This window comes from Pelobates fuscus, chromosome 7 (genome assembly GCF_036172605.1).
Source record: "Pelobates fuscus isolate aPelFus1 chromosome 7, aPelFus1.pri, whole genome shotgun sequence".
NCBI classification, from domain to species: Eukaryota; Metazoa; Chordata; class Amphibia; order Anura; family Pelobatidae; genus Pelobates; species Pelobates fuscus.
The window spans coordinates 102,713,082-102,733,423 of record NC_086323.1 but is presented as its reverse complement, the minus strand read 5'-3'; the positions used below and the strand labels follow the sequence as shown (position 1 = coordinate 102,733,423).

At 40.0% G+C, this 20,342-nt stretch overlaps 1 protein-coding gene across 1 annotated transcript in view; it reads left to right on the top strand.

Moving 5' to 3' along the window:
- The window catches only part of RBSN (rabenosyn, RAB effector), a 25,730-nt gene extending 6,041 nt beyond the window's left edge, over nt 1-19,689 (top strand). The window contains exons 2-12 of the mRNA XM_063426296.1: nt 4,211-4,497; nt 4,968-5,111; nt 8,076-8,176; nt 8,397-8,442; nt 8,518-8,679; nt 9,146-9,390; nt 11,310-11,380; nt 13,056-13,142; nt 14,861-14,963; nt 15,081-15,185; nt 16,294-19,689. Coding sequence (XP_063282366.1) covers nt 4,335-4,497; nt 4,968-5,111; nt 8,076-8,176; nt 8,397-8,442; nt 8,518-8,679; nt 9,146-9,390; nt 11,310-11,380; nt 13,056-13,142; nt 14,861-14,963; nt 15,081-15,185; nt 16,294-17,394 — 2,328 coding nt within the window. The 5' untranslated portion in view covers nt 4,211-4,334 and the 3' untranslated portion in view covers nt 17,395-19,689. The remainder of the gene's footprint in view (nt 1-4,210; nt 4,498-4,967; nt 5,112-8,075; nt 8,177-8,396; nt 8,443-8,517; nt 8,680-9,145; nt 9,391-11,309; nt 11,381-13,055; nt 13,143-14,860; nt 14,964-15,080; nt 15,186-16,293) is intronic.
- The last annotated feature ends 653 nt before the right edge of the window (nt 19,690-20,342 follow it).

The following is a 20,342-nucleotide window of genomic DNA, read 5'->3' as shown; positions in this document are numbered from 1 at the left end:
CTTTGTGCAAAGAGGAACAGGAGGAGCACTGCCAGAGCCCTGCAAAATGACCTCCAGCAGGCCACAAATGTGCATGTGTCTGCTCAAACGGTCAGAAACAGACTCCATGAGGGTGGTATGAGGGCCCGACGTCCACAGGTGGGGATTTTGCTTACAGCCCAACACCGTGCAGGACATTTGGCATTTGCCAGAGAACACCAAGATTGGCAAATTCGCCACAGGTGCCCTGTGCTCTTCACAGATGAAAGCAGGTTCACACTGAGCACATATGACAGACGTGACAGAGTCTGGAGACGCCGTGGAGAATGTTCTGCTGCCTGCAACATCCTCCAGCATGACCGGTTTGGCAGTGGGTCAGTAATGGTGTGGGGTGGCATTTCTTGGGGGGGGCCGCACCATGTGTTTGCCAGAGGTAGCCTGACTGCCATTAGGTACCGAGATGAGATCCTCAGACCCCTTGTGAGACCATATGCTGGTGCGGTTGGCCCAGGGTTCCTCCTAATGCAAGACAATGATAGACCTCATGTGGCTGCAGTTCCTGCAAGACGAAGGCATTGATGCTATGGACTGGCCCGCCCGTTCCCCAGACCTGAATCCAATTGAGCACATCTGGGACATCATGTCTCGCTCCATCCACCAATGTCCTGTTGCACCACAGACTGTCCAGGAGTTGGCAGATGCTTTAGTCCAGGTCTGGGAGGAGACCCCTCAGGAGACCATCCGCCACCTCATCAGGAGCATGCACAGGCGTTGTAGGGAGGTCATACAGGCACGTGGAGGCCACACACACTACTGAGCCTCATTTTGACTTGTTTTAAGGACATTACATCAAAGTTGAATCAGCCTGTAGTGTGTTTTTCCACTTAAATTTTGAGTGTGACTCCAAATCCAGACCTCCATGGGTTGAATAATTTGATTTTAATTTTTTAATTTTTGTGTGATTTTGTTGTCAGCACATTCAACTATGTAATGAGCAAAGTATTTCAGAAGAATATTTAATTCATTCAGATCTATGATGTGTTATTTTTGTGTTCCCTTAATTTTTTTGAGCAGTGTATATTTGGACAGCAGGATTTAGCTATGTTGGTTGGATGACTCGTCTGTACATCAATGCCATCCAAATATGAATGAAATAGCTTGAAAGCAATGGCACCCACAGCCTAACAGCGCCATAGCCGCTGCGTTGTCATATGGAAATTCAGCCCTGTCAAATGTGACATAGGCCCCCAACAGCTGGTAAGGATCCTCAGTTAAAAGCAGCATCTCTGTTAAGTTGTTAGCCTTCCTATGTAATAATACTACAAATCTGGTTTGAAAGGTAGATTAGAAATGGTACTCTATTAGACTTATTCATTAAATGAATACACTAATCATGTCCATACAGCCTCACTGCTTGATTCTCTGCCATTTAGGGGTTAAATCACTTTTATTTCTATATATGCAGCCTTGGTCACTTCTCCCCTGGCTGTGAACCACATCCATAAAAAAAAAAAAAAAAATGGTTTCATTTTCCTTCTGATGTTACACTGTGTTTACTTTACCAGTTATTATCTCCTGCTCTGTTGCCAGCTTTCACAGGCTATTAGCAGAGCTGGAGATAAGGAATCTTACATGAAATAGTTGCTCCAACCAAAAACGTTGTTTTGATACAACACTGTTTTTAGTTATATTAACCCGTTCTGGAATGGTTCCTCCTGTATAGAAAGAAAAACATGAACACATAAATAAAGGCTAAACTTACCTGCATTCCCACTCAGAGGCCATTTTTTTCCCTGCAGCCTTGTTGCAAGGGGAGATACGTACCAGAGGACTGTGCATGCTGATGACAGACTCCCAGCATGCACAGAATTAACATTAGTGAGCCAGGAAGTATCGTTCTGGGCTGACTAATGATACTGCCAGAGGTGGACTTACACCTCTGGCAGTAAAGTACTTAAATGGACACTATAGTCACCAGAACAACTACAGCTTATTGTATTTGTTCGGGTGAGTAGAATCATTACCTTCAGACAGTAAACACTGTCTTTTCAGAGAAGATGCAGTGTTTAAATTACAGCCTAGTGATAACTCCATTGGCGACTCCTCAGATGGCTGCTAGAGGTGCTTCCTGGGGCAGTGCTGCACAGTGAGCAGCACTGCCATTCGGTGTCTCCACCCCCTGCATGCAGACACTGAACTTTCCTCAGAGATGTATTGATTCAAGTCATCTCTACGAGGAGATGCTGATTGGCCAGGGCTGTCCAATTTTACTTGTGCTGGCTCTGCCCCTGATCTGCCTCCTTGACAGTCTCAGCCAATCATATTATTATTATTGCCATTTATATAGCGCCAACAGATTCCGTAGTGCTTTACAATATTATGAGAGGGGATTTAACTATAAATAGGACAATTACAAATAAACTTACGGGAACAATAGGTTGAAGAGGACCCTGCTCAATTGAGCTTACATTCTATAGGAGGTGGGGTGTAAAACACATTAAGACAGGAATTTTAGGTCAAAATAGTACATTTGGAAGAATAGCTAAGCTGGGTTTTCCAAGCTCAGCTATTTAGCCTAACATTTGCAATCTCCTTGTTCATTGTTGACAATTTACAGGTTTATGAATAACCCTGTCAGCAAATTTAGTTTATTTCTAAGTGACAAATAAAAAGTGACATAAATAAATTAATCAACTTGGCTGTTTGTTCTGCTTGGCCAACAGCCTTCAATTTGACATCTACTGGTTAGTCCCCATTAATTCCCAGTTTATCGAATAACCCAATAAATGTAACAGCACCACGAATTGTACGTCGGAGTGAGTTGTGCAGGAGCTAGATTTAGGATAATGCCATAAAAAGTTCAGTCTGGAATGGACCATGGTAGCTGCTTTAGATCAATGGCCCAGCTTTTGGGAAGTTCTTTATCTGTGTAGGGATTGGTAGAGCATTTCTGAAATTATCCAATAAATATACATTGATGTGAGTTCTCCTTCGTATACAATTCAAATAAATACATGTTTTTGTTTACACTCTTGTGCATTATTTATTTACATAACTTGCAAACCGTACCTTGCATACCCCCAGCGCAGTTTGGTGTTTTATGAATATACCCAGTGGAACAAAACTGGAAAATCTCTACAACTTGAGCAGTTAAAGTATATGAATACTGGTTTGGTAATCATCTCTGTAGATTAAATATATATATATGTAATAATCCTAGAAACGTAATAACGATAATATATGCGTAAAGTATACACGATCTAGTGTGTGTGTGTGTGTGTATGTATATGTGTATATATATATATATTATACATATAAAAATATATATATATTTTTTTTATATTCTTAATAAAGCAGTTTTGGTGTATAGATCATGCCCCTGCAATCTCACTGCTAAAATCTCTGCCATTTAGGAGTTAAATCACTTTGTTTATATTGCAGTAGTCACACCTTTAAACTCCTTTTATTGCACAGTCTGTTTAATTTAGAATTTCTTATCTCTTGTTCTTAATAACCTTTGACAGCTGTTAGGAGCCCGTTTGTGATTGCAGTTCAATCCATTGAGCAGGAGATAAACACTTCTAAAGCAAGTTCACATCTCATTACAAATTAAACCACTCTGTTCGTGCAGGCTGTGTCAGTCACAGTAGAGGTGTGACTGGGGCTGCATAACTGAAAGTTAAAAGTGATTTAACAGCTAAATAGCAGAGAATTGAGCACTAAGACTGCAGGGGCATGATGTATACACCCCAAAAAAGTTTTTAGGCCTATAGTGTCCCTTTAATGTGTACTTTTAATAACTAGAGTCTTGTAGTACCACCCCATGAAATGTAATGCAAGTTCAACTGTTAAAGTTAAGACAAAGTAAAAGTTATCTTGGTTGTTTTTAGACTACTGTCACCAAAGGAATGTGTCTGATTGTTACATGGTGATTGCCCAGCTCTTAGTCATTTTGCCACTTTTTTGATCAAAACACTTTGAGAAATCTTCGTCTGCATTTCCAGTTCATCTGGACTCCTTTAAGAGGTTTGCTTTGACGTTGGCAGTGAGCTCACATTTTAAGGGCCTAAAGGGGTACTGCAAACTTTGTTGTTTAAAAATGTTCTTGTTCATCAGTTTTATGAGGCTCTGAGTATTGAGATTACTAATATTTGCACTATGAGAATATTGATGTGGATCTTTAAAGGGTTAAAATATATATTAACAAAATAAACTGGTTTTGTTTTGCCAGGTTCTGCTGGTAGACAATAAAGATGTGTCATCTGCCTTCATGTCGCAGAGAATGAATCTGCTGGCACCTAAAAACAAAATTTGTGTGGACCATACAGAAGAGAGGCTGGTGAACCTGTGACATCATGGCAGCTCAGTACAATGCACCATTCGATGAACATGGAGAGGTGAGGGAGGGTTTCCTCTGCCCTCTGTGTCTGAAGGATTTGCAGTCATTCTACCAACTTCAGTACCATTATGAAGAGGAACACTCCAGCGATGATCGAGATGTAAAGGGACAGCTGAAGAGTAAGTATGGTTGTGTGTGTGTGTTTTTTTTCCCCCCCATTTATTTATTTATTTTATTTATTGGGGGTGGGGGGGAATAAAACAAAATTCACGTAAAATCTGCAGCAAAATATTTGAGCCCAGAATGCTAATGAGTACAAGTTGAATCCCTTTATACATGAATTGTGAGAAGGAGGCTGCTTAACCTACAATACAGGAATACATCTGATGGACAATCATGCAGGGAATTATACTTATTTTGATGCATGAAGCAAAGGGCACAATTTTCTTTTGCAAAAATGTAGTGATTTGCCCTTTAGCACCAACCTGTTGTTTAAAAAAAATAAAAAAAATATTCATCTGGCACGAGGTTAAAAGGAAATCAGTCATGGATGACTATTTATGAGACCATCTACCTTATGTATGTTTGCATTTGATGGTTCTTGCTGGGTCCTTTTTAAACCTACCTATTAAGCTATACCTCTTACCAGGTCTGGTGAAAATTGCCAAGAAGGCTAAAGACAAGCTGCTGAAGAGAGACGGGGCAGAGCGTGCTGAAGGTGGAAGCCAGGAACGATATGAAGCATTCAGCTATGGCGGGGTGGATCCATGTCTATGGGACCCACAGGAGATCGGTGAGTGAATCAATCAGCCCATGCACAGCCAAAGTGAGTGTTTTTGTTAAATAATTATAAGAATTTGTTGACCCAATGTAATTGGTATAATTTTCTGTTTCCATCAAAATAGTAATTGTTCAAAATACAACCTGCTTTATATCTATATGTGGTAGGTTTATATGTGTTTTACATTTACGTATGACAGTCACTTAAAGGGGGGACACTATAGGCACCCAGACCACTTCACGTCATCTCAGTGTTATGGACCTGTAGTTTTAACCCTGGAACGCAAAACATTGCCATTCTGCAGGGTGCAATTACCCTTGACCAAATTATGTTGCAGTAATCAAATACAGGCTTCTGCATGGTAGAAGAAAAACATTGAATAAACAAACAAAAAGAAAAAAAATAACCACAAAAAACATAATTGCATTAAGGGATGCATTATAATGTATTCCACCTAGAAATTGGAATGAACCTCATTGCAGAAAGGATACAGGTTCGACACTTCAGAGGCCACAGTGGTCTGGTGACAATGAGCTCTAGTGTTTATGATGCATATAGTGCCCCTTAAAGGACTGCATCCAACCCATTACAGGGTTATGGTAGCTTGCTGCATTTGAAAAACACGCTTCACCCCCAAAACAACTCAATCTCAATGACATCCTTATGGGGGCTGGTGTCCTTGGGCTCAGACTTGCCTTCTAATGTTAAGCCATTTTCAAACAATCTAACCCCTGTCCTGTGTGCCTGGATTCCCATCTCTACTGCACCCCCCTCCTCCTCTTGCCACCATACTGATAATAAATGATTGACTTGGACATTGCTGAAGTTCAGCTTATCACTGTCTGGTCAGTTTCTCACAAGTACAATGGCCACAAGGAGAAGGGGCACAGCTTCAGGGTGAAACTGTTCAAAAATGGCCAGATTGATAATTGTTTTGGTGGTGGAGTGTGTCTTTAAGCTGCCCAGATGAAACATTAATATAAATATCCAATGATCATTCGAAAAAAAGGGAGAATACGCGCTAATTAACAGATGGGCAGCAACCCTAGAAGAGAGATCCCTCCACTAAAAAGGATCGTACTCAGATCAAATATAGAATAAGGTGCTTAAACAGGAGTAATATCCTCCGTGTCTTTTTCCGGATTAATCCATTCATACGAAATACAAAAAAAAACAGATAAAAATAACCAATAGTGCAATATAAACGGTCAAATATGTATATAGATAGAATGAACTCACATTTAGTAGAGCTATTGCTAGCTCTAGTGTGAAGGACGTACAGCGGTATAATCACCGCTTATGGGATATGCTGTGGGTTTCTTCCTTCTGGGGTATGGTCCACACTCAGGAAGGAGGGTAAAAAGAGACACCTAATAGTGCTCACTGAATAAAAACAACAGTGTATATATAATAACTAAAATGGTACTCACAAGCAAGTTACTCCTTGGTAACAGCGCTGGTGGTGTGAACCCTACCTCAGATTTCTTGGAGTGCAGGATAATAAAAATGCCAGATAAAAATCAAGTGTATAAAAAAGAAAGTTGGCACCAGGGAAGTGACCAAAAAAATCTTTATTACAATATACCATTTAAAAAAACCACAAACGCGTTTCGCCTCAGGGCTTTATCAAAATTTATTAAATTGTGTATTGTAATAATTATCCTGCACTCCAAGAAATCCGAAGTGGGGATCACACCACCAGCGCTGTTAGCCTGCTCTTTGCTTGTGAGTACTATTTTAGTTATTATATATACTGTTTTTATTCAGTGAGCACTATTAGTTTTCTGTTTTTACCGTCTATCCTGAGTGTGGACCATACCCTTGACTGAAGAAACCCAATGATCATTACCTGTTGGCATAAAGAACTGCAACAAAATACATTCTGTACACAGAATGCGCCATCCATATCACTTCCCATAGATACAGTTAACAACTGGACAATGGGCACTCTGGGCTTTCTATTATTGGGGCTTACTTTATCCTATCATCGAGTACCCCCCTTGTGACTTATGGAAAAACAAATTTTTCTTACTTTAAAATATCCTTTTCCTTAGTCAAAGCGGTAATATAACAGTCATCCAAATAAGGAGATTTTATTATTGTAATAATATTAATAATTTTTGTTTTTTGTGCCTGTATGCTTTTTGCTCCTGGATTGGTACTGTCATAGTTACTACATATATCCTACTGGATGGTAGGATGTGGAGGGGGGCATGTTATTTTTACATTGGAAAAAAACTAGTAGTCCTTCATCCACCTGTCACTAGTTTTGCAGTTAAGTCTATGAAAAAAGGAGATTTTATGGTGAAAAAAACTATATTCATTCAAAGGCAGGTTTCTATAGCAACACAAATCTTTACAAATCAACATGGCATTGCCTGCTTATGTTTGTTATTATACATTTGTGAATAATCAGTTGACTCATTTGAACTCGTTGAGGACTTCTCTGTCTGCATTATTTAAATATTCTTCTTAAACCTGAAGTCCCTGATAATGGTATTCTGCTCATCAGTTCCATTCAAAAGAAACTTCTAGTCTCAGCTAGACCGGAATGGTAGTTCAAAGTATCTGTTAATGATTAAACTCACATAGAGGAGGTCCATGCCTGTTTTGAAGTGCATCTCCCATGTTCCTGTATAGTTGTATTCCTAGCAGAAGATTAAGAGAGCTGTAGATCAATGATTTCTGTAGAGACAAACCAGGTTATTTACGAATGCTCAAACTGTTGCTTTCTAAGATCCATATGGCAAACTTTAGGACAAAATAGTTTGCTTGGAAAATTTCTCTAAATTGGTTATAGTCACAGCTTGCTTGTTTAAGCCTGAGTTTTGACAATCAGATTTCAGTTTGCTACAATGTAGTTTTAATGAGTAAACGCCACACTCTGCCACCTCTGACTCAGGCATTTGGAAAAGCTCCAACCAATTTATTCCATTCTTATCTCATTGATTTTTATTGGATGTTTTCTCCCGTTAGGAGCTACAAGGAGCCACCTGTCCGATTTCAAGAGACATCGAGCCGCTCGGATTGACCATTACGTGGTGGAAGTGAACAAACTCATCATACGATTAGAAAAGGTAGATCTTTCTTGGCTTTCTGTAATTATCACTTTGTTTCATGGCTGCCTGTAGCTAATTCATGGAAATGTATCTCGATTGTATTTCACAAAACCCATCCCACGTTGTTTTGAATAACTGATGCATTGTGTATTTTTGTATGAATGTCACAGCCTGATGTAAATATTTTCTATCTGAACGTGATGTAAAAATGAACCTTCTCTGTTTCTCTCTAACCTAGCTGACCTCATTTGACCGGGTGAATAGTGACTCTGCCAGGATAAGAGGTAGGCTAGCTCTGCTCTTGTTAATGCTCAGTATGTCTGAAGTGTGTGAGTGACTTGGCCTTTGCTTTCTTGCAGCCATTGAGAAGTCTGTGGTTCCCTGGGTAAGTGATCACGATGTTCCGTTCTGCCCGGACTGCGGGAATAAGTTCACCATTCGTAACAGGCGTCATCACTGCCGGCTGTGCGGCTCCATTATGTGCAAGAGATGCACAGAACTTGTCACGCTCGCACTTGCTAGTAAGGAAAACTTCAACTCAAACATCTGACCCAAAATACATCCTAAGCCCACCTTCTCTTTCTGTAATTTCCTTTAGATACTCTTTCCCCTCTGCTTTTATCTTCTTATTCTTTCTCATTTTCTGTTTATTTTATTTAGTCCTTTTGATTGCCATAACTGTTATAAACTGACTGCCCCCAATTATCCTTGATTTTAATACCTTAGGGACTACTTGTTGTAAATTCACAACCTCCAAAGTGAATATCTTTTAAAAAAAACAAAACTGCGCCATTGTTACAGATAAATTAAGGTATTTTTTTTTTTAGATGTCATTTTTGTTCATTGCCTTTTATCATAACTGTGTTTAATTTTCAAATGTCCTTTTTGGAAGAACCAGTATAAAAGTTGTACATTCACTGTGTTTCTTTTGTCTTAGATGCTGACACTGTATCTATACATTTCAGTTACACTCTGTCCTTCTCACAGATAAACTAACCAGCGCCAGCAAGCACTCCCTGTCATCTCATGGCAGCCCTAACCTATCGCCCAGTAGCAGCACTCAGACCTCCCGCAGGGGCAGTATTAGTAGCCTTGGAAGCGTGAGCTCCGTCCTTGAGGACAAGGATGATGACAAGATCCGCTGCTGCCTGCATTGCAAGGACACACTTCTCAAAAGGGAAATGCAGATGGATGAGAAAGACCACACGCCTGATATTGTCAAGCTCTACCAGGTGAGTCGTAATTGATATATGACAACTGCTTCTGTAGTTTGGTTTAATTTAAAAACAAAAGGGTATTTGTGGAATTAAGGCATGTGGGCATGTACATTGTATCCGCATTTCCCCTTATTAAATTATCCATGTGATAGATGTTTTCTTTTGTAACCGTTCACTTGTCACCTATATGTTAATTTGACATGATGTTACAACTCCACTTTAAACATAATTATGCAAAATTGGGATTACAATTAATGTTTGTCTACCTATACCAAACCTGTTGTCACCGATTATGTTTGTTTATTAAATGTATTTTTCATAACAACTGTGCATTCTTTATACATCCCAGTACAAATATCAATGTATTCCTTCTGATTAAACATTTCCTAAATAATTAAATATATCTTTAAATCCTGCATTACTATAAAAGAACATCTCCCACTTGTAAAGTGTCAGACAAAACAATTGTTAATACTCAGATAATTGCCTTTTTTCTGTTTAGAGAATGCTCAAAACACGGCACGAACTAGACTGTGTTGCTACGGCAAAATAAAAATAAAAAAATTTGGGAGGGATACAATTATGTAATGATCACTTCAGTATATGCACAACAATTCACAAAATTCTATGCTAATTATTGAGTAATAAAGGGAGGGTAATAGACCCTGTGACTGTGAGAAAGTAATTAAGGGAGGGTAATGGAGCCAATGACTGTTAGCTGGTAATAAAGAGAGGGTTATGAGGACTGTGAGCTGCTAATAAATGAAGTGTGATAGACCCTGTGACTGTGAGCTGGTAATACAGGGAGGGTAATGGAGCCAGTGACTGTTAGCTGGTAATAAAAAGAGGGTTATGGTGACTGTGAGCAAGTAATAAAGATAGGGTAATGGACCGTGTGACTGTGAGCAATTAATAAAGGGAGGGTAATGGACCGTGTGACTGTGAGCAAGTAATAAAGGGAGGGTAATGGACCGTGTGACTGAGCAAGTAATAAAGGGAGGGTAATGGACCCGGTGACTGTGAGCAAGTAATAAAGATAGGGTAATGGACCCGGTGACTGTGAGCAAGTAATAAAGGGAGGGTAATGGACCCGGTGACTGTGAGCAAGTAATAAAGGGAGGGTAATGGACCCGGTGACTGTGAGCAAGTAATAAAGGGAGGGTAATGGACCCGGTGACTGTGAGCAAGTAATAAAGGGAGGGTAATGGACCCGGTGACTGTGAGCAAGTAATAAAGGGAGGGTAATGGAGCCAGTGACTGTTAGCTGGTAATAAAGAGAGGGTTATGGTGACTGTGAGCAAGTAATAAAGATAGGGTAATGGACCGTGTGACTGTGAGCAAGTAATAAAGATAGGGTAATGGACCGTGTGACTGTGAGCAAGTAATAAAGTGAGGGTAATGCTGCCCGTGACTGAGCCGGTAATAAAAGGAAGTGTTGTAGATTCGGTGACTGAGCTGGTAATAAAGAGAGGGTTATGGGGACTGTAAGCTGGTAATACAGGGAGGGTAATTGAGCATGTGACTCTAAGCTGGTAATAAAGGGAGGGTTTTGAAGCCGGTGACTGTGAGCTGGTAATAAAGACAGGGTTATGCAGCCAGTGACTATGAGCTGGTAACGGTGACTGTGAGACAGTAATAAAGAGAGGGTTATGGAGCTGGTGACTGTGAGCTGGTAATGGAGCCGGTGACTGTGAGCGTGTAATAAAGAAAGGGTTATAGAGCCGGTGACTATGAGCCAGTAATAAAGAGAGAGTTATGCAGCTGGTGACTGTGAGCTGGTTATAAAGAGTTTAATTAAACTGGTGACTGTGAGACAGTTATAAAGTGTTTAATGGAACTGGTGACTGTGAGACGGTTATAAAGAGAGGGTTATGGAGCCAGTGAATGTAAGCTGCACTAGAAGGAGATTCATTGAGTTCTGCTTGGATTTCCAGAGACTTCGAAGCTGTATGGAGAAGGTAGAACAGAAGGCTCCGGAATATATAAAAATGGCCCAGTCAATAAAGTGAGTATTGTCAGCCTGCAAAATAGTTTTCACATAAATCATGAACACCCAGCAAAAATTCTATTTATTTTTAGCTTTACTGAAGCCGTAAAACTGGGGTTTGGGGGGCAAATAAGCCGGGTCAGAGGGCAGTATGTACTTTATGGGTGAAACATTAAACAGAAAAGGGAGGGGTTTCTAGGAGCAAACATATATAGAATCATCGCCACCACGTCGCCCTGTATGAGATGCTAACTTATATACTTTACAGAGTAGATGAAATCTTTAGTGTGTGCGTAAATAACATAGAAACAAAAAGCATTTTTTCCCACACTAAATGCTGAATGGCAAGGGTAGCAAAGCTGACCTGAAAACTATTTTTAACTTGGCTATAGTTACAGTTTGACTATTTTAACCTCCGTTTTGCCATTGCAGAGTTTAGTGAATGATAAATAACCTCACTTGCTATTACTTAAACATAAAAAAGGAAAATCCTACAATCTGTGCACAACTATGGCAATTAACATTAACATATGCATAAATATACAGAAAAGATAGTGGGCCAATTCTGTCCATTTTTGAAATGTTTAATGTCTGGGGCTGTGTAGCTGCTACAAGTTTTTTACATTTTGATCTGTTGGATTTTTAAGTTTAAAAGTAGCTGTCAAACTTCAAATTTTGAAACAAATAATGCATTTTTCCAAAATAGACTCATTCATTTATACATTTATCTGTATGGCCTTTGATACTATTAATACAGCCATCTTATTCCCTGTGCCTGCCAACATTTCCGGTAATATATTTTTGTGTGTTCTAACCTTTCTCACTCACAACTGCTGTAGGTGACAGTGAGATTTGGGGAGTAAATTTAGAACAGGTGGTTCATATTTTTAAAGGAAAGAGGTTATTTAGGGATTCTTGGGGATCAGGACAGTGAATATACATACCCCCAAGCCTATCTGTGCTTCATTATTGCTGTGACTTGGGTTCCTTTCATTCCTGAATAAAAGGCTTAATTTTTTAAAAACAAAAGGGTATTTGTGGAATTAAGGCATGTGGGCATGTACATTGTATCCGCATTTTCCCTTATTAAATTATCCATGTGATAGATGTTTTCTTTTGTAACCGTTCACTTGTCACCTATATGTTTATTTTACATGATGTTACAACTCCGCTAAACATAATTATGCAAAATTGGGATTACAATTAGTGTTTGTCTACCTAAACCAAACCTGTAACAATTGTCACCGATTATCTGTTTGTTTATTAAATGTATTTTTTGTAACAACTGTGCATTCTTTATACATCCCAGTACAAATATCAGTGCATTCCTTCTGATTAAACATTTCCTAAATAATAAATCTTGCATTACTATAAGAACAACTGTTAATACTTAGATAATTGCCTTTATTCTGTTTAGAGAATGCTCAAAACACAGCACGAACTAGACTGCGTTGCTATGGCAAAATAAATTAAAACCAAAATCAGTGGGGTGTCAGAGATCCTAAATCTTGCAGGTGGGAGGAGGTGATGCTACCGTTACTGTACTCTAAAAGCACACAAAAGAAAGGGTGCTGTTCCACCCACGTGTCTTTGCTATCACCAGATGACTTGCAAAGTCCCAGTGACTACCTTTCTGACAGCGGATAATTATCTTGCAAATAATCTACATCGAGCTTTCTCTTTACATTCACAGTGCGGGTGAGACAACCTACAATTTGGAACATGCCAATAATGTACGGATAGAGGTGCAGAAACACTACGAATTAATAGATGCTTTGAGGTAAGAAACACCCAGGATTTCGGTTTGTGAAGACTGCATATACATAGATTATTTGTTTGTTTTTTTAACTCCTGAGCTTCCTGTCAGTTTTCATCGTCTATTGTTAGGAATGTTGAATGGAGAAGTTGGTTCTTTTCTTCTTAAGCATGTGAAAGAACCGTGCATTCCTGGAAACATTCCCCATTAGTCTTCAAGGCTTTCTCAATGAATGGTGGGAGATGGAGTCAATATATTTTCTATATACCTCGGGATTCCTACATATCATATCATGTTATGTTAGAAATGGTTTGAGAAAAGCTGGTCTAGAGCACACCTTTTTATAATTTAGACGTAACTGGTATTAGAGAAAATGTCTTGTTGGCTAGTAGTTCTTTTACTGAATTATAGTGCTGCAAGGTTTGGGCCATGGAAAACCTCTGTTGGGTGGTTGTTGGATTATCATGATTAAATAGTGCCTGTTTCATAGTAGTTACCGATGATCATTTTAAGGCTCCCTGAAGCCCATACTTCTATCCCTTGCACAAAAGTACCAACTAGTAGGAACCTGGTGGGAAGTCAATCTTTTTGTAAGCTATGTGTCCAGCACTTTTTATTTTAATTTTATTTTCCCATGTTGTTTAGTGATGTAAGATCCATACCTCATTTGTGTGAATCTCCTTAAAGGGACACTATAGTCACCAGAACCACTACAGCTTAATGTAGTTGTTCTGGTGTCTGTAGTGTGTCCCTGCTGGCTGAGCACTGTAAGCACTGCCTTTTCAGAGTAGCACCTCAAGAAACTCAGACGGCCACTAGAGATGCTTCCTGGGTATTTGCTGTCCAATGCTCAGTGATGCTGATTGGTGCCGTGCTGCGTTTTGGAAAAGGATTGGATTGGCTGAGATCACGGTGTGGGAGAAAAGGTGAGTAAACCTAAACCTTGGTTAAAGGGACACTCCAGGCACCCAGACCACTTCTGCCCATTGGAGTGGTCTGGGTGCCAACTCCCACTACCCTTAACCCTGCAACTGTAATTAATGCAGTTTTCATAAACTGCAATATTTACCTTGCAGGGTTAACTCCTCCTCTAGTGGCTGTCTACTAGAAAGCCACTAGAGGGCACTTCCAGGATTATAGCACAGATAGCATCGCTGGACGTCCTCATGCTATGTGAGGACCTCCAGCGTCGCTAAAATCCCCAAAGGAAAGCATTGAAATCATTTCAATGCTTTCCTATAGGGAGGTCTAATGCGCGTGCATGGCATTGCCACTCATGCGCATTAGGTCTCCCCCGCCGGCGGGTGGGATCAGTCTCCCTGGCCGGCTGACGTGGTGACTGGGAGGAGCGTGGGCGGACCAAGAAGCAGCGCTGAGGGACATCGTCGCTGCCTCTGTTAAGTCACTGAAGGGGTTTTGACCCCTTCAGCAACTGGGGATGGGAAGTGGGAGGGAGAGGGAACCTGCAGTGCCAGGAAAACTGATTATTTTCCTGGCACCGGAGAGTCCCTTTAAGCACTATAGTGTTAGAAACACATGTTTGCATTCCTGACACTATAGTGTTCCTTTAATGTTTTTGGCATCTGCAAACACAAGCCATGTTGTCTATACTGTACCACCCATTTCTTTTGATGACATTTTAATGTAAAACAATAAACAAATATGTACAATAACATTTTAGACTACTGTAAATACAATGGCAGCTACAAATAATATTCTAATTCTTGCTACCTGCTTCCCAGCAAGAAGATTCTAACTCTAGGAATGAATGAAGAGCCTAAACCTCACCCCAAAACCCAGCAACTGCAGAAGATGGTTAGATACTCAGCCACACTATTTGTGCAGGTAACGCTGCAAAGCACTTCATAATGAATTATTAATACTGTCTGGCAAAAAATTAATGAATCCCCAAAAAGAATTATGGCTCTGGTTTATTAATCCATGTAACCCACTTATTTATAGGAGAAACTCCTGGGTTTAATGTCACTGCCAACTAAGGAGAAGTATGAGGAGCTGAAAGAGACGCGTCGGCAGGAGAATGAGCAGAGAATGCAGAAGGACCGGCAGGTGAGATACTGGGGTACATTAGGGTCTTCTAATCCTTTTTATAACAGGTGTCTGCACTCTGTACTCAGGCAGGCAGTGCCATGTGAAAGCATCCCCTTTGAATAGTCAGTGCTGTCATGTTTTGTTTTGTTTTTTACTCTTTACAAAGAGATTTAAAAAAAAAAAATAAAAAAAAAAAATTACCAAAGCCCAGTTTCTTGTGGACTTTCTTCTTTCCTTTTTTACCAACGTATTTCAAATGCAAAGGGTAAACATTGCAAAAAACTCTATCTGCTGACTTCTCTGTAGGTTGGTTATGTTTTCAAAAAGGTGAGTTTAAAATTTTTTGTGTTTTGAATGATATTGGTGGACTTCACGTTAAAGGGAAACTCCAGTGCCAGAAAAACGATCCGTTTTTCTGGCACTGGAGGGTCCCTCTCCCTCCCACCCCCCAATCCCCGGTTACTGAAGGGGTGAAAACCCCTTCAGTCACTTACCTGGGACAGCGGCGATGTCCCTCGCCGCTGTCTCCGCCTCCGCGACGCTCCTCCTTGTGATTACGTCGGCCGGTGGGCGAGACTAATCTCGCCCACCGGCCGAGGAGACCTAATGCGCATGCGCGGAAATGCCGCGCATGCGCATTACGTCTCCCCATAGGAAAGCATTGAAAAATCATTTCAATGGTTTCCTATGGGGTTTTGAGCGACGCTGGAGGTCCTCACACAGCGTGAGGACGTCCAGCGACGCTCTAGCACAGGAAACCTGTGCTAGAAACTAGGAAGTGACCTCTAGTGGCTGTCTAGTAGACAGCCACTAGAGGTGGAGTTAACCCTGCAATGTAATTATTGCAGTTTATGAAAAACTGCAATAATTACACTTGCAGGGTTAAGGGTAGTGGGAGTTGGCACCCAGACCACTCCAATGAGCAGAAGTGGTCTGGGTGCCTGGAGTGTCCCTTTAAGGAAGCAGTGGGTGTGTACTAATGGTGAACATATCATAGATGTTCATTTTATTCTGAAATATTTTCTAAAACCATTTCAGCATTTTAATAACTTTGTGTCTGCATTGTGTTTGAAACTACCTGTCTGTGTCTTTGGTCTGTGACTCTCTCTACTTGGCCCTTTCGCAGGCCGCTTTTGAAGCACAAAGAAGAGGTGAGGAGAGAAAGAAAGATCCTGCTGTTCGCTCTTCCAATGCACTCAATGGAGATCTGTCACCTAAGAGAGGCATCCGGAAGGTGGAGGGTTGGCTTCCAACACCTGGAGCCCCCCGAAACCGAGAGACCTCAGACCCACTTCTTCAGCAGATTGAGAATATCACCTCATACATTCTGCAGGCAAGAGAGGCTGGCCGGGTGGATGAGGTACAAATGCTGGAAGAGAATCTGAGACAGCTCCAAGAGGAGTACGACCAACAGCAGGTAGAAACCGCCATACGCATGTCCAAACAGCTAGCTGAAGAGGAGGAAATGCAACGGGAGCAGCTGGAGGTGCTGAGGATAAAAGAAGAGAAACGAGAGCATCTCAAGGGCTTGACGAAACACACCAGGACTCATTCACTGGACTTCAGAGAGCCAGCACAGGTATCAATCTGGCAAGACAACCAGACCTCAGCCCTTGACCTGGAGCTCCCTAAACTACCATCCAGCCCTCTTCTGACTTCCCCTTCTCCTGTATTATCTCAAGATAGAATGTTAACTGAGCCCAGTTTTAATATCTCTAATCATCCTCCATGTCTTTCTCCTTTACTGCCCAATGTAATTGTTGACAAATGTACACCCCCAAATCCATTTGAAGATGAAGACAATGAGCCATCACCTCCCCTGCAAAACTATATTCAGCAGAATGGCCGTAGAGAATATAACCCGTTTGAAGATGATGATGATGATGATGATGAGAATAATGAAATGGATGTAGAGAGCAAGAAAGGGTCGGAAACCATTCCATCCAACCCCTTTGAGGACACAAAGCACAATTACTGGGAGCCTGTGTCCTCTAAAAATCCCTTTGTTGATAAACCTTCTGGGTCGGGGAACCCTTTTGAGGAAGACGAGGAATCCCCGGGAAATGAGGCAATAGACGAAGATCTACTCCTACAGCAGATTGATAACATCAAAGCTTACATCTTTGATGCTAAACACAGTGGCCGCCTGGATGAGGTTGAGGTATTAACAGAAAATCTAAGAGAATTAAAGGCAACACTGGCAAAGCAGAAGAGCCTGAACAAGTGACCAAAGTTGGAGTAGAAATTCTCCTGGGCAGAGGAGAATCCAGCATCCATTTTTAGGCCAGCAACATCTTGAATCACTTTGCATATCACAAAAACTTGTAGCTCTGGGAGCCAGAAGGATTATTATCCTATGTGTTTCTGAGTCCAGATCAGCCTGGCGTGCCAAACAGGTTTAACACCCAGCTTTACCAGGCTAGATCACAGCTGTATTTGGCATGCAGGTAATTACAATTGAAGGGCATCAATGTGAAGTGTTGTGATGCAGTGTGACAGCAGATTCTGCATATTCCTACTCCATATTATGTTGCGCCTTACTATCAGCCTCTCACATAAACATTTTTTTTTTTTAAAGGCTGTAACATGTTCCACTTAAAGCTACTCTTAATAGGTTAGTATAATTTGTATATTGTATGCAAGGGAATGCTTTAAATATTCTTGTAACTTATTAAGCCACATTTGAAAAATAACAAATACATGTTTAATTTTGCATTCCATTCTTTTATGATGATGCAATCGGTCACCCGTCAGTCTGGAACACGTAAAGAGATAAAAATCTCTTTTATTGGGGATCATGTGCATTTAGTGTGTATCAAATGATGCAAGATGGCGAGCCACAAACATGTGCAAAACAAAATGCGCAATAGGTCTTTAAAACCCGGCGTGTCGCTATAGTAACCTCTATAAAATAATTCAAAATGTTTATCTTGGGAATAAGCATAAATTATATTAACCCATCAAGTCAATTGATCTTTAATGTTGGGACATCTTGTGATTCAGCTATTGCATTTAGGAATAAAACTACAAAGAACAAGTACACTGACATTGATACTGTCTTCAAGATCTATATTTATAGAGAACACTACAGCATGAAGAGGCATAGTTCATGGAGGGTATTCATTCCAGACTGTGAGCATTGCACTGATGGCGTTTAAAGCTTAATGTCATATTGGGTCTTTATATTCAGTAATCGAGTTAGTGACTTCTAGTTACCGGTAAGTATTGACTTCTACTTCTCCTGCAGAGAAAATAGTGCATCCAATACCCCACTTCCTCCTACATGAAAGAGCACTTTATACATCTCTCTGATAAAATATACATATGTTTACAGAACATATTTGAAGTTGTGTGGGATGAGTCAGACCGATTCTCAGTACTTCCAGATAGGTTTCATACAGTGGTTCAATGAGTTCAACCAATAACGATTCCTCTGTCTTCTGATAACCAGCTCATGAAATTTGAGATCTCTTTAATTGTATTGAGCTAATGCTAAGTATTTTTGCCATTCTCAGACATATGTTAAAAGTCTATTTTGATCTGTTGGCTTTAACTTTTATATTTGGGGGTCTCCGTTTATTTGGGTCAGTGCCATTAAGCAAATCCTAATGCTGATCCCATGAGAAACAAGATCAATGGGTGAATAGTTTAAAGGGGGGGGGGGTATCACTGTAATAGAACATTTACATGGAATGCTCCCTCCCATCGTGCTCTGGGTATTGGAATTTTCATGGTAAAGTTATGTTCCTGTACCATCTTTTGTAGTTAATACTTAAATCCTTTACTATTGCTCATAAGATATGGTAAGAACAGCTCTTTGACCACTTGTGTATATAAAGGTAAATCTCTTTTTAACCTTTCATCTTCCACATTGGAAGATTCAGGGTTATTTTCCTTTAAGAACATTAGTTGTTTTTTATTTTTTATTTTCTTCTACTACTTAATTTTCCTAATGAGCAAAGATACAAACTCTAGGACAAGGATATTTATCTCCCATGATGCTTTGTCAGCATAGCTTTCTGCATCGTTGGAGCAAATATCCAAACTCCAGGGATAGCCAGTGATTGTCATGTAATTTCCCACGATGCTTTGCAAGTTCTGCTGGAAAGGATAATGCGATATGTCAAACTGCACCTCCATGATGCTTTGCCATCTTTTGTGGATCTACAATAGTTGGTAAAGCACCCTCTCTTGGCTATCCATGCATGCACTCAGGGGATAAACAGTGCATTACCCACAGAGTTTATTATAAGTGAGGATAAAATTGAATACAGGTTGGAAACTTTGGACAAATGTTTGAAACTCTATCAACTGTCCACAGCTCACTGTTTGTTGAATAACCCCTAAATTAAATCCAAGGAGGACCCCTGTATTCAATTGCCACGTCATTTCTACCTGTGGCATCCTTTTTCTATGTAATGCATATCGGCTGTCCATTGGCAATGGGCTTACTTTTTAATTTAAAGCACAATTATTTTATTATTATTATTATTACTGAAGTTCTATTATATGCTAGTATTACTGAATGACTGTGTGCGCATCTGAATGTGTGTGAATAAAATGTATGTTTGCACCTCTGTCCTGCGTACATTAAGAGGGCTGTGTACATTTCCCTGATGATCCACAGTGGAGAAATTGTTATTAGAGGGAACAAGTTACTGCTTCACTTAGGTTTTCTATCCAAAAATCATCCGTTTTTTTTTTAACTCTTCCATTTAAATTTGTTTACAACGAAATAGATTTGCCAGTGAAAATGTATGGTTGTGTGCGATTGATAAAAAAATGAAATATGTACCGGTATGTTTGTTTTGCTGTTATATAATAACAACTGAACGCTATTGCTTTAAGCCACTCCTGTTACTATTACAATTTTGGATCCCAAGTCAGTAAATGTCTGCCTGTCACTTGTATTTTAACTGAATGACTGACTAAAATGTAATTATTAAATAAGGGGAACAAAATATGTTATCTTAATAGAATAGTGTCTCTGCCATAAAATAAGTTCTTAAATAAGCATTGTGATAGACTTTTAAAATGAATAAATGAATCCTGCTGCATTGTTTTATACCTGCCTTGAAATTATGGCATGTACCCACCACTTATTAATGCTTTAATTGTTGCAACTAAATCTGTATCAGCCGTACATTTTTTAAGATTAAGAGAATATAGAATCTG